Source organism: Otolemur garnettii, unplaced genomic scaffold (genome assembly GCF_000181295.1).
Source record: "Otolemur garnettii isolate 467f Iridium unplaced genomic scaffold, OtoGar3 scaffold00007, whole genome shotgun sequence".
Lineage (NCBI taxonomy): Eukaryota > Metazoa > Chordata > Mammalia > Primates > Galagidae > Otolemur > Otolemur garnettii.
The window spans coordinates 24,018,326-24,033,406 of NW_003852402.1; the positions used below are offsets into that span (position 1 = coordinate 24,018,326).

The 15,081-nt window shown below is 42.0% G+C and overlaps 1 protein-coding gene and 1 non-coding gene across 3 annotated transcripts in view; one reads left to right on the top strand and one right to left on the bottom strand.

The window, feature by feature from the left end:
• Positions 1 to 5,274: 5,274 nt before the first annotated feature.
• TRNAD-GUC lies at positions 5,275 to 5,346 on the bottom strand. Its single transcript has one exon. It is a non-coding gene; the product is annotated as a tRNA-Asp (tRNA).
• Positions 5,347 to 5,710: 364 nt separating this feature from the next.
• The window catches only part of LTA4H (leukotriene A4 hydrolase), a 33,944-nt gene continuing 24,573 nt past the window's right edge, over positions 5,711 to 15,081 (top strand). For both annotated transcript variants that reach the window (XM_003783338.2, XM_023509297.1), the window contains exons 1-3: positions 5,711 to 6,004; positions 12,121 to 12,251; positions 14,259 to 14,379. In XM_003783338.2, coding sequence (XP_003783386.1) covers positions 5,846 to 6,004; positions 12,121 to 12,251; positions 14,259 to 14,379 — 411 coding nt within the window. In that variant the 5' untranslated portion in view covers positions 5,711 to 5,845. The remainder of the gene's footprint in view (positions 6,005 to 12,120; positions 12,252 to 14,258; positions 14,380 to 15,081) is intronic.

Sequence of the window (15,081 nt, forward strand, 5' to 3'; positions counted from 1 at the left end):
TAAAGCAGAAAACATATTTGTTTTTGCTTGTTTTTTTTAAAGTAACCCAATAATTGTACATATTTATGGGGGACAGTGTGATGTTTTCATACGTGTGTAGGATATACATTTCTCCAGGAAAGAAGCAAGAGGCAGAGTTCATGAGGAGCTAGCATCAGAAGATTTCCGGAGCAGGTAGGCAGGCAGGGGCAAGAGAGAAAGCCATTTTGTTTAAAGGGTAACACAACCTGGGAGACGCCGGGCTGAGGAGTCCAGATGTACTGCTGCAGCTTTCCATGTCATTCCTCAGCCAATTGGGATTCTCAACTCTTACAAACATCAAATGCTAAAATGTGGAGAAAGGGAAGAGGAACAAAACGTTCCTAGAGAGAGAACACCCACAGGAGGAAGAGCAGTTGTGAGCGAGGGTGGCAGAGTCAGTGGACACAGTGCTCATTAAAACAGTAAACTTAGGCAGCGCCCGTAGCCCGGTGGGTAGGGCGCCAGCCACATATGCCAGGGCTAACAGGTTCAAACCTGGCCCAGGCCAGCTAAACAACAATGACAACTGCAACAACAACAACAACAACAACAACAAAAATAGCTGGGCATTGTGGTGGGCGCCTGTAGTCCCAGCTACTTGGGGGACTGAGGCAAGAGAATCACTTAAGCCCAAGAGTTTGAGGTTGCTGTGAGCTGTGACACCATGGCACTCTACTAAGGGTGACAAAATGAGACTCTGTCTCAAAAAAAAAAAAAAAAAACCAGTAAACTTAAACGAGACTTATCTTTCATTTTAATATAATTGTCAGATTTTAAAAAACACGAAAAGCATGCAGATATTCAACTATTTATTATTATATCCTGTGAATGATGTTATTTTTAAAATTTTGCCAAAGCATACTTTAAAAATAATGCTTTAAAAAAAACCCCACATTCACCTTTTAATCCCTTGGATTATATGCCAAAAATTCTAGTATTTGAAAATGGGAGAATATCTACTGGAGACATTGGTGAGAACTTGGTGGATTTTAAGCAGAGTAGGCAGAAGATCAGATTAGCCTGTTATCCAGCAGATAACACAAGAGAGAAAGAAGAAAGACCTATATGATAAATAACATTTTGCAAAATTAGGTAATAGTCCACAAAAAGTGATTGACAAGAGGAGGCAAGTACCCAGGGCAAAACTGATAAACGAATCCACGGGAGACCAATTGTGTTAGTCAAGATTGAGTTCCTGGGGTAGGACAAATACCCCAAATAATACTGCCTTAAAGCGGAAGCTTATTTCTCTCTCAAGGAAAAGCAATCCAGAGTAGTCCACAGGGGAGTTCCATGATCCCCAGAGACCTGGCTATTTGCAGCTGATGGCTCCTCTCCACTACCCTCAGCACAGGCCTCCAACCTTATGATGCAAATGGCACTTAGGGCTCTAGCTAGCAAGTCTACATTCCAGGTAATAGAAGTAGAGAAAGGGTGAAAAAAAGAAAAAGTGCCCATTAAAGACACTTCTCATCAACAATTCTGCTTATATCCCATTGGGCAGACCTTACTGCAAAGAAGGCTGGGAAATGTAGTCTTCTTCTGGGTATTCATGAGTCCAGCTAAATAGGAAGAGTTTTACTTTTAAGGATGAAAAGAAGTATACATACTGGGGAACAAGTAATGGTATCTCTCATACCAGCTGTGTAACTTGGAGAGAAAAGAGGAAAGGCAGATAATATTAAGGAGTGTGTGTGGGCACTGCATTAACGTAGAGGATTTTGTGTCTCCAGAACTGTTCTGCTTCCGATCCCATAGCTTGATTCCTGCTACATCCACCTAGAAGGCTTCCCACTTCCCCATTCCCCACAATCACTCTTACTATTTTTTCCTATTAAAATCCTCATCCTTTAAGCCCCATCTCAAATGCGATATCATCCATGAAGTTATTCCTGACCTTCCCCAAAGGGATAGACTTTGTCTCTCCAGAACTCCATGTATAGTTCTCCTTGGGCCTTGGCCTTTATCTTACCACCATCCTATTGTAGGTCATTAGTATAACTTGTAATTAGAGTGTAAAGTATTCAACAAGTAGGAGAGAGCCTTCCCCACATCTTTTTCTAGGTAGCAGAATAGTAGAATGCACTTAATAAATATTTGCAAATTACACTGAATACTTAAAGAAAGGAAAGGTATATGTGAAGGAAGGGGAGAAAATAACGTGGGCAGGGCATAGTGGCTCACACCTGTAATCCCAGCACTTTGGGAGGCCAAGGCAGGTGGATTGCCTGAGCTCATGAGTTCGAGACCAGCCTGAGCTAGACTGAGACCCTGCCTCTAAAAATAGCCAGGTGGCTATTTGTGGCAGGTGCTGATAATCCCACCTACTCCAGAGGCTGAGGCAAGAGAATCACTTGAGCCCAAGAGTTTGAGGTTGCTATGAGCTATGATGCCACCACACTCTATACTGGGTGACAAAGTGAGACTCTGTCTCCCAAAAAAAGAAATAATAATAATGCAAAGTCTTTATACCCTTTTAAGGGAAGTGTGAGTGTACCAACTGAAATTTCCTGTAAATGCCTTTCAAAACTTATCTTTGCTACTATTGGCATTCCTTTTTGGAGGCATAATTTGGTATAACCTGCTTTGCTGTACAAACCTCAGTGGCCTCTCATTTCCCAGGTCTTCCTAAAAACCTCTTCCTTAGGAAAAATAGAATAGGAAAAATAAATATTAAAATTATCAAAATAGACAAAATGGAAGCCCATAGCAAATGTGTGTGAGGGCGCTGCATTAACTTATAGGATTTTGTATCTCTATAACTGTTCTTTCTGCTTCTGGTCCCACGGATTAGCACAGTGCTAAGCACTTCCCATACATTATCTCATTTGATCTTTCCAACAACCCCATGAGGCACAGGTACCTCAATTATCCTGAGAGATAAGTAACTTTTCCAGGAGAGAAACACAGCTAAGCACAGCTGGAATATTTCCTGTTCATATGGCTCTATAAATATCTGCACTATTTCTTTTTATAAAACTTTATACAGATCATCTTTTTCATCCTTAGTTAAGTCACCTTTGGTAGACAGATCCTGATATTTACCTTATTTTATAGATGCAATGGAAAGCCTCATTTTTAAAAAGCATTCCCAATCCACCATTGACTATAAAAAGTTTCTCTACTGCTTGTGAATTGCTAATTTTGTCCACTTTATTTTAGGGGTCAGTGGTATCTTAGTAAACAATTGCTACTATCTATCTTTTTTTCTTTTTTTTTGAGACACAGTCTCAAGCTGTCATGCTGGGTAGAGTGCCATGGTGTCATCATAGCTCACAACAACCTCCAAGTCTTGGGCTCAAGAGATCCTTTTGCCTCAGCTTTTCTATTTTTAGTAGAGACAGGGTCTTGCTCTTGCTCAGGCTGGTCTTGAACTTGTGACCTCAAGCAATCTACCCACCTTGGCATCCCAGAGTGCGAGGATTATAGGCATGAGCCACTGCACTCAGCCTATATGTCTTTTGATGAACATATTAATCAACTGAGGGACTGATTTGTGGTTGTCTGTGAATATATATTTTTTGAACACAAATGGCATAAACCCTGTGTGGGTGATCAATAATGGAAGAAGACATTGATCACCTTTTTAATAAAACAAACTAGCCTGTCTTCCTTCTAGCTAAAGAAGATAACTTGATTCTGTATTATTTAACTTAATCAATCCTATTGTATCATATGTCACCCAAGATCTGGTGACCTCAAAAAATGTTTGCAAATGTTGATCGTGTCATAAATTCTCAGGCTGTATAAAATTAGGACCTATGTATGTGTAAGGTATGGGATTTCATAGTCTGGGATATTTCAGTTTTTCTTTGGCTTGCAGAGGCCAACACAAGGATACCCAAATGGATAGCATCTTCTTCTGTTGCTGGAGCCAAATGGAAACGGTAGATCATTTCTTGGTAGAGAACTGAACTGTAGCACGCCCGATCCATCACATTTCTTATGTCCTCACTTTCCTTGTCTCTGGAAACCCTTTCACCTCTATATCTAAATATGTTAAAGTTTCTCTTGCCAAAAAAAAAAAAGAAGAAGAAAACCACCCCTCTTTCCCAATGCTGCATTTCTCTCTGGCACCTGTATCTTCCCTTCTCACATTGGCCAAGCAACTGGCCGTGGCTAATGTCCTACTTCCCCTCTTCTCTGTCATTGCTCAATCCGCTACTCTCAAACCACAGTAGGCAACAAAGCCACCCCTTTCCCACCCTCCCCCACTGCCAATTCCAAAGGAGAATTTTCACTCCTTACTTTAGTGGTCCTCTGGGCTGCATTTGACATCATTGGGTGGCTCTTTCTAGTTATCCATGGGTTTCTCTTCCTCTAGCCCCTTTTTTAAAAAATTCAATTCTGGAGTTCGCTTAGCTTTCACTGCTCTTTACACACTCTACTCGGGTTGAGCTTACTCTGTAATTTCTTCCATCAGGTATGTGATATTGTCATATCTCCCTGACACTTCCCCAGAGCTAAGAGACTTAGAGACTCAAGTCTCCACATCTCCACTTTGATCCCTATGGTGTTCAAACTCCTCATGTCCAAAATCGAACTTGACATCTTCTCCTTAAATCTGTCCACTTCATATAGTCTACTGCTTCTGGTTAATGACTACTCAGCCACTGAAGCCAAAAACCTGAGTCATCTGAGGTTTCTCCCAGTCTGTGAATCCACCTCCACTCATTCCCTTCTCTCTATCCTAACTTACTACTTATCTGTGTCAGGCCCTCAGCCTCTTCCGCCTGAACGATTTTAATAGTTTCCTAACTCTCCTGTTTCTGGCTTGATACTTGATTTTCATTTTCTGAGTGCTATCAGTGCTTTCTTTATAACATGAATCTGATCGTGCATGGCGCTTCCCTGCTTAAAATCGTCAATGGGTCCCCGATTCATGCATTCAGGATTAAAAGCCCAGGTCCTCGGAGACCTGGCCTCGTCCAGTTTCTCCAGTTTCAACTCTGAGGCCCCTGTTCTAAAGGCCAGGCATCTCTCCTTCTCCCTCACCTCCCAGAAGGGCCCCAAACCTGAGCTAGTCGTCCCAACTCTGCACTCCCATTGCTGTCACTGCACACTCTACTCCCACAGCAGAAATCACTACAGTTTCTAAAATGGGAATGTTGGCTCTCTGTTTTAGATGCCCGGGACCTGGAAAGGTACATAATAAGCAGTACAACCCAAGACCCAAGGTTACTTGCAACAAAACAGCTTTTTAAACATGAATTTTACAACTGACTGGTCGAAATTTAAAAAGTACTTTCGTGCCTCCCCGTCGGGGAATCGAACCCCGGTCTCCCGCGTGACAGGCGGGGATACTCACCACTATACTAACGAGGAATTGCACGAGCAAACCTCTTCCCATAGGGTTTTTATATCTTTTAACTTCGCCCCGCCCTCACTACACAGCAATGAATGGGTCTTTTTGCTTTTCTTGTCACCAGTCTCCACCGAAGTTAAGCAAAACTAAAATGGAAGCGTCCCGTTCGCTCTCCTGCTCCACTTATCATTTCCCTCTGCTTACCCTTCTCTCCTGCCCCACTTGCCTCCCCTCGCTCCCTCTAATGACCCTCCAAGAGCAATCTCTGTCGCCCGCCCGCCCCGGCACACACGCTCCCAGGGAGCCAAGCGCACGCCTCGTCGCGTTGCATTATGGGACTTGTGGTCCCACCCTTGCCGACCCCTCGCTCCTCTGATTTCGGGGAACTTCCCTTCCCGGCATGCGCAGCGAACCCTTCCTCCTCCCCTTTACCTCTCTCCCGCCTCCTCTGCTCCGGTTCTGAGTCTGGCAGCCGGGTGTTAAGGTGCAGATCGGTGTGCAGCACGATCGCTCAGAGCCATGCCCGAGGTCGTGGATACTTGTTCTCTGGCCTCTCCGGCTTCAGTCTGCCAGACCAAGCACCTGCACCTACGCTGCAGCGTCGACTTCGCTCGCCGGGCGCTGACCGGGACCGCCGCGCTGACAGTCCAGTCCCAGGAGGACAATCTGCGCAGCCTGGTACGATGGGGCGCCTGCCCGGTGCCCGCCTCTCCCAGCTGCGTGACCCTAGCCCCTAGTCCCTGCGGGCTCCGGGGTCCCCGGCTCACCCCTTCGCGTCCCCTGCCCAGCTCCGCGCCTGGTCTCTTCCGCAGTCCCCACCCATCCCTTGTCCTACACCTCCTCTTCAGCCCCCACTGACCCCACAACATGCCCTCTGCAACCCCACGTACGCCTCTGCATCGCTGCCCTCAGCCACATCTATGTCTCCTCCTCCACGCCACCCCCGGGGTCCTCTCCCCAGTCCCTGGGCAAATCCTTAGCGCCCCATCCACCCCTTTCTCCTCACTCAGCCCTTGGGGTTCATCTTTGCAATAGTTCCCCAGAATCCTAGTTCCCAGAGCTAATTCCCCGTGGCATCCCAATTTCCTCGGCCCGCAGCCCGGAGCCCTCGCTCAGCCCCCAGCGCACCTTCCTCAAGTCTAGTCTCATCCAAGGCTCACTTCTTGTGTTCTGTCGATTCCTGATCCCTCATTTCCTTCCCAGGAACTTTATTTCAACCCACAGATCGGTAGGATGCCACCCATCTCCCTCGACCTCCCTCGATGTCCCTGCAGGTTTTCCAGCCCCTTAGGATTCCCGACCCAATGCCCCTTCTCTTTGCCTTGCTTTGAAACTAGCACTGTCGGCTTTCTAAACTGCAGGTGCAGCTCTTTCCCCCTCCTCCAGGGTCCTTTCTACTTTTATTTCTTATCACCCTTCTTATCATCTTCTAATAATTTAAGGACGGATGGGACATTCAAGCTTTCTAAGGATGACTCAATATACTTCATTAATAGTTGCTTCCAGGGAGCAATTATTGTGCTTAGAAAATACATACTTTTACAAGCTCTTTAACCATTTGAATGAAGAAAGATTACTGTAGATTCATAGAACGTTATTCGGTGATTTTATCTGTACTATATAACCTATGGCCTACAACCTATGTTAATACTCAAATGACCTGATAGTATTGGTTTATATCTTTCACTTGAAGAAGTTCATAGAAGAGCATTTTAGAATTAAGAGGGACATGAAAAGACCAGCCACGTTGGGCTTCTTCTCCGGGGCAGAATGATACACAGTGTAGCATGGTGAAATTGACTCAAACAGCAGTAAGCAGTTAGACCAAGTATGTTGTAGGCTTGAGGAAAGATATTAGTGGAGTCAAATAATTGAGCAGAATTATAATAACAGTTGATAGGTTTGTGCCTCTTTTTCCTACTTGCGTAATAGATCTATATTTTGAGTTCATTAGTGTGAATTAATAAAGCACTTAACTTTCTTACTCTCTGTTCTTTAGCATGTTAATTGACTAATTGATTTGAAAAATAGGTGGACTCATCTATGTACTGATATGTAACTATCAAATGTACTATAAGAAAGAAAGAAAAGAAAAGTAGTATTGGCAAGAAAATAACTATTTCCTTGTAGATTGCACTTTGTTCTTCCTTGAAGTACCACTTATCTTTTATTACAGTGGCAACTTTGCCCAGGCAAGGCTAAAATGATGTCCCGTTTCAATGCAGTCGCTCCTTTTATTAAAAGAAAGTGGATTTTGATAGCACTTTGCTGCTTAATATGACCCTGTGCTCTCCTGTATTTTGTAAAAATGAAAGCTTTACTCTGTTCCTTTAAATCAGCAAGAGTCACACATTTTGAAAAGAATATCCCAATCTAAAAACCTGCTTATTGTTTTTACATTCCCCAAATCTAAAGAAAAGTAAGAATTTTTTTTTTTTGAGACAGAGTCTCAAGCTATTGCCCTGCGTAGAGTGCTGTGATATCAGAGCTCACAGCAACCTCCAACTCTTGGGCTCAAGTGATCCTTTGCTTCAGTTTTAGTAGAGACGGCCTCTTGCTTTTGCTCAGGCTGGTCTCAAACTCATGAACTCAAGCTATCCACTCACCTTGGCCTCCCAGAGTGCTAGGTTTATAGGCGTGAGCTGCCACACCTGGACAAAAAGTAAGATTTTTAAATTATGATTCCTGGTTGCCATGTCTGTTTAGCAGATCAGAGCCTGGGATTATAATGATGTTAAATTTTATACAAGGAAGGCAATTGGTAGTACAAAATGATCCCTGTTTATAATTGTTTAATTAAATATGACAATAACCTGAGACCAAGCGCTCTTATTATTTAATTTATATTTATTCGAAGTTGGCTACTTTTTTTTTCCTCTACTAGATTGTGGACTCCTGAACGTAAGGACTATTTTTCTTATCTCTTTGTAGCTCAAATTCCTAGTTTAGCACTTAGCATATAGAGCTCACTCAGAAGCTTGATTAATAAATGAATTCCATGAGAAAGGAGTGCCTGCACTTTATATGGGTTACTCTGATAATAGTGCAAACTGTATCTCCAAGGTGAAGGGCAAGTCCCAGGGCCGGTGCTTGGTGAAGAGAGACTTCATGTCTTCTTTTCCTCTCCATTCTTGGAGTCTGTGATGCTGGGGAATCCTGAAGGGGTTCCAACAGGACTAATTCCCAGCTTTCTAAAATCTTTCCAGTTTTGGTTTATTGAGACTAAATTTTTGTACTCAAAATTTGTGAAAACTTTCAAACATTTTCCTCTTTTTATTGAAATTTTCCGAATTTTTTCTTCCACTTGGTGGCTCAATAAGGTTTTAGTGTCATGGCCAAGATCATATGTACCAGTAGGTGGGGGAGCTAGCAATTGAACCTAGGTCTTTCTGGACTGCAAACTCTCGGGTGCTCGCTAAGTAAATCGCTGTGCTAGAAAGGAAATCAACGTGGTATTTTTGTTTTTCGTTTTATTTTTCACACACCCGCTTATGGTTTTTTATCACGGTATTCTGCAGATGCCAAGTAGAAAATGTAAATAGAAACATAATAATGAGGCGTAAGCCTTTTTTAAAAAAAACTTTGTGTTATTCCAGAAGGAATTTAAGACTGCTTAAAACAACATACACAGTATATAAGATTAATAATAATTAAATAATTTGGAGGAAGAGAGGATAAGGATAAGGGAAACAAAACCCATAGCATAAAGCCCTATACACATAAGAAGTAGGCCACAAGGTTGGCCTGGGACCTCCCAGCAGCCTGTGCAAAAAGTGAATCAATTATGTATTCTGTGGCAGCTGGCCAGCTGCTGAGAAGTACATTTCTTTTCTGGGGTTGTAGTTTAGTGAGATACAGTCAATTATATCTTATCATTAGTTGGGCAATTGCTTATAACCTATATACATGTATCTTGGCTGTGCATATAGTTGGTACTCAATAAGGGTTTCTTGAAAAATACTAATTACAACTTGTCAACTGTCTGGTTTTATTTTTCTTTCTAATTACAGTTTTGTTGCCAATTGTTTAATAACATCACGGGAGTTTGAAGAATTTTTTAAAGTAATTCGAAAATGATAGTTGAGGCCTAGAACTTAAGATAGACAGATTAAACCTTGCGTTTTTTTCTCTTGGTCCAGGACTTGCTTCCTGTATTAATTGATGCCTAGTATTTTTCAGGCAGAGTGCTAAACCCTGGTACCGCAAACCTAAGGAGTATTATTTAAGACTCTTCAGTTTGGTGTAGAAAAGAACTCATTATAATAGGACTGATTGCTAAAAAAACACAGGGGATATAAGAAGATTTCATAAAAATAGTTATAACAATAACTGACTTGTGATTCTGAACAGATTTGAAAAGTTGAGGCAATGCAGAAAATAGAATACGTTCCCCTGGGAAATAACCTAACTCATTAATCTTTATGGTTGTAAGGTCTGTTTAAAGCATGAATTGCTATAAACACAGATATCCAAATCGGTAAAACACCTTAAAACAAGTTAGATGTTCAGGAATAGGTACTACAATATGAAGGGCAAAGAAATAACCCTATTCTTCTTAATAACATATAAAACATAAATTCTGAATATGTAAGTACAGGTAGATAAGCCAGTTCTACTAATTTAGAGTAAGGGTAGCCCTTAGGGTCCCCCCAAAAGAAAGTAACCTGGAAGAAATAATTGCCCATAAGGAGGAAAACAGATGGTACTCATAGCAAATTTGACTGCTCTTTAAAAATAAAAGAAATATGGCTCGGCGCCTGTGGCTCAAGCGGCTAAGGCGCCAGCCACATACACCTAAGGTGGCGGGTTCAAATCTCCAGCCCGGACCCGCCAAACAACAATGATGGCTGCAACCAAAAAATGGCCAGGCGTTGTGGCGGGCGCCTGTGGTCCCAGCTACTTGGGAGGCTGAGACAGGAGACTCGCTTGAGCCCAGGAGTTGGAGGTTGCTGTGAGCGTGATGCCATGGCACTCTACCCAGGGGGATAGCTTGAGGCTCCGTCTCAAAAAAAATAAAATAAAATAAAATAAAAGAAATAAAACCAAGATGGCCATTTTTCCCCCCACAAAAATGGTTGACCCCAGAGAGGTAGGAATCAAATTTAGTGATTACCCTTGTGATGTTTTCTGAGCTTATCACCCACGGTTAACTAATATAAAACTGGGACATGTGGGGAATGGCTGTTTCTTGGCCTTCTAGCCAGGCTACATTTCAAGGAAGGAAAAAAAACACACGCACAAGAAAGATGCCATAGGCAGGGAGATAAGATAGGAAGCAGTTCTAACAGGCCAGGGCCTGACCTAAGGTATTGGTAGAAGGGAAGATGAGAGAGTATGAAGACAGTGAAAGAAAAAACTTCCAGTTGGCTAAATGTGATTGGGGAATGGGATCGATTGTAGATTATTGAATATTTCAAACCTTGGGTACTTGAAAGAGTTCCATTAGCAGAACTGAGAAATCAGAGGAGAGAGCGGACTTAAGAGTCATCATGGTGACTTCATTCTTTGAAGCCTATTGAATATAAAGTGACAGTTCTCATGAAATGTTGAGCAGGCAATGAAACTGGCATCCTGGGGAAGGAATACAACTGTGGAAATAGACTGGTAGACGTCAGCACAGAGATATTAAGATGGGCACCTGAGTGAGAGCCAGGGAGTAAAGAATATGGTTAGAAAATCAAAGAACCAGGGCTAGAACAGTGGAATATATACTTAGTTGGGAGTCAGAAAAAAGAATGGGGGAGAAAAAAGCATCAGAGAAGTAGGAAAAATATTTAAGTATAAAGGTAAAGAAGCTAAGCAAAGGAGTCCAGCCAGATGGTGTGGTCCATAAGGGCTATGAGGTGGCAGAGGTCAAGGTTACTGGATAGAAAAGATCGTGCTGCTCACAGGGAGGGGGGCTGCTTTTCAGTAGCAAAGGAGCTAGAAGCCAGATTGAAGAGAGGATGAAAGTAGAAGGAGCCGTTGTTGATTATTATCCTTAGAGCTTAAGAAAGGAAAAAGGAAAAGGAAAATAGTGGGTAAGAAGGACCAATTGGAATTTGGTTTAGGTTGTTTGGAAATAGTTTCGTGGCATAGAAAGGCTGAAGATTTTTCTAGAACAAGAGATTAACTGAGAGATAATAAAAGGATATGGTTTCTCGAGCTCGAGATTATTGGGTAGAAAGTACCCAGACCCTGCTGCCACTCCTGTCCGCCCAAAGCAGTTGTCCTTTATTGGCTATGCCAAGTAGATAGGGTCTCGATCTTTGATAGGGCCATTTGGTCAGAGTTGCCAGACCAGGCTGGACTTTTTTCTAGATAGAAATCAACAGTGGTATACAGTGTGCTTATTTGCCTAAGAAATGCCAAGGTTTGCTTTTTAATTTTTGGATATATGAAAATACATAGGAGTTAGCCTATATGAATCCTAGGAAGAAATACAGGATAAGATGTATTAAGGGGTCAGAGTTGAAAGAAGTTATAGCTGAAGCTTTTTATAACAGAAGCTAAGTTTCAGGAAACAGAACCAAAGGCATTTTAATTTGGATTTGACTTTTACATAAAGCCCAAAATTTGTGTGACTATCCTAGAGTTACTTCATATATACACAAATCTTAGAACCCCCAGTTTTCAGGAAGCTTAGGGTCCCAACTGATAAGACCTACACTAACTTTGACTCCTTTAATTCTTGTAATTTCACTCTCTCTAAGCAGCTAGTTCTACTCTATACTCATGGTAGTAACCTATCTTTCCTACTAGTTTTCTCTGGTACCTAAAACTATTTTCCTTTTATTTAAATATATTAATTTTAGGTTTTGGATACAAAGGACCTTACAATAGAAAAAGTGGTCATCAATGGACAAGAAGTCGAATACGCTCTTGGAGAAAGACAAGGTTACAAGGGGTCACCCATGGAAATTTCTCTTCCGATTGCTCTGAGCAAGTATGTGTGTTATCCTCTTTTTCTTTTATAGTAAATAATGGGGGGAATATATTTTTAATTAATTTACACTTTTTTTCCTTTAGTTTGTATAGGGGAAATATTTGGTATACTACTCCTACTGATCTTCTGTTTAGCTTGACGTTTCTACAGTAGGGAGATTTATATGTTCTTAAGAGAATAAAGGCATTTATTGTATAAAATACTCAACACTGGACCTTCGGGTAACTGTTACTTCTTCATTTTATTTATTTATTTATTTTTGAGATGGAGCCTCAAGCTGTCACCCTGGGTAGAGTGCCGTGGTGTCACAGCTCACAGCAACCTCCAACTCCTGGGTTTAAGCAATTCTCTTGCCTCAGCCTCCCAAGTAGCTGGGACTACAGGTGCCTGCCACAACACCCAGCTATTTTTTGGTTGTAGTTGTCATTGTTTGGCAGGCCCGGCCTGGATTCGAACCTGCCAGCTCTGGTGTATGTGGCTGGCTCCTTAGCTGCTTGAGCTACAGGCGCCAAGCCTGTTACTTCTTTAATTATTCATCATTTTACTAATGTCTAGAGTGATAATGGGGTCATGTCATCATAAGAACTGTTACTGCCTACCAGTCTTGGGATAAGTGCTTTACATGCTAAATACTGTGAACAAAAATTTTAAAAAAGAGAAGAAGAAATGCTTCAGATGCATTCTTTTGTCAAATCCTTATAGTAACATCATAACAGTGTTATGATATACACTTGACAGACGAAGGAAACCTTGGAGAGATAAAACTTCTTCAAGAAAGTGGCAACCAGAATTGTCATATTAAGAGTATGTCCTATCTCTTAATATATTGGAGAGTGAGAAAGAGGGTGAAATCTATTGGCCTAGAAGGCTGATCCACTCTATATCGTGCAGTGGCCAATGTCTTAATGCCTTCTTACCCCCTTTAAGGAAGAGAGACACCCAGGCATAACTCGTGAGGTCCATGTCATTAGCCCCACTCTATGAGAAAGAGACTGTGGCATAGGGAAGTCAAATAATTTGCTCAAATTTACATCCCCAGTAAGCGATAGAGTCAGGATTCAAACACAGGCAGGGCTGCTGGTCTCCAAAGCTCTCATTGTTTCCTCATTATCAGTGTTTCTCAAACTATATGGGGTGAAGGATGACTTTTTACGATCCGTCACAGACTGCTACTTTCATAAAATGTGATAAAAATGAAGCACAAGGAAGAACATGTTAAATACCAGCACATGATTTTAATTATTCGATTCAACAGTCATTAAAATGACCCTAGAAGGTTCTAAATGCTTGCTCCCAGTGTCTTCACTTACCTTGCCTTGGACCCGTAACATCTCGCAGACCACACTGCCCTGCGTCGTGCTCTGGCACCTGCCACTGTGGTAGTGGAAACTTCAGAGTTCTTTCCTTCATGTTCTGTTTTGTTTTGTTTTGTTTGAGACGGAGCCTCAAGCTATCCCCCTGGGTAGAGTGCCATGGCATCACAGCTCACAGCAACCTCCAACTCAGGGGCTCAAGCAAGTCTCCTGCCTCAGCCTCCCAAGTAGCTGGGACTACAGGCACCCACCACAATGCCCAGCCATTTTTTGGTTGCAGCCATCATTGTTGTTTGGCAGGCCCGGGCTGGGGATTCGAACCCGCCACCTTAGGTGTATGTGGCTGGCGCCTTAGCCGCTTAAGCCACAGGCGCCGAGCCTCCTTCATGTTCTCACTGTCATGCAAGATTGAATGATATAAATGCAAAGTGTGTAACACACAACGAGGTAGTCAGTTAATATCACTTCCTGTTACACCTTCCTTCTCAGTTAGCATGGCAGAGTGAAAAGGACCCACAGGCTTGCGTTCCTGCGGGAAACTTACCCTCTTAAGATGCAGCCTTCCTAGAGCTTACTCTCAATCAGTAATGAAAACACATGTGATATTATCTGTATATTCAGGGTATGTATCATGAACTCAAATTTTCGTTAAATGGAGTTCTATTCTACTAATATTTGTTCTTGTTTCATGCAGAAATCAAGAAGTGGTCATAGAAATTTCTTTTGAGACATCTCCAAACTCTTCTGCTCTTCAGTGGCTCACTCCTGAACAAACTTCTGGGAAGGAGCACCCTTATCTCTTTAGTCAGTGTCAGGTGAGAAGGATTCCACAATGATGGGTTATGCCGGAAATCCCAGCACACGCAGTTTAGGGAGGCAAGGTGAACAGCGGTCTAATGGATATGTGGGTTTTACCTAGTAGAGTGTTTCCACTGATGTTTTATTATTTAAAAAAATGTCTCTTTGTGTAGATCTGTCACTGTTCTACATCCATATATATTACTTTAAAAAGAAGCTTCCGGGCAGTGCCTATGGCTCAGTGGGTAGGGCGCCAGCCCCATATACCGAGGGTGGAGAGTTCGTACCCAGCCCCGGCCAAACTGCAACAACAACAACAAAAGAAAAAAAAAGTAATATGGACTAAGTATGAAGAAAAATGCAAATAGTAAAGAAATGTAATGTGAAAAATCAAATTTCCTAACCCTGTCCAGACACCCAGGGGAAAGCATCATTAAGTTTGGGATATAGCCTTTCCATGTTTTTCTTACACATTTACTAATGTGTATATTGTAGAAATATATTAAGGGTACTTATATAATGTTATGATCTAACCAAAGTCTGTTCTCCATCTAAAAACTAAGGTAAAAAGCCATGTAATTAAAAACAATCTGTCATAGGATAATATTTATTTAAACTGTCTTCTGGGAAAAAAAGACCTAATTCTGGTAATAATAATTTATAATTAAAGGAACTCACTTCATTAAATATTTACTGTATTTCTAAGCACTTTTCCCGGT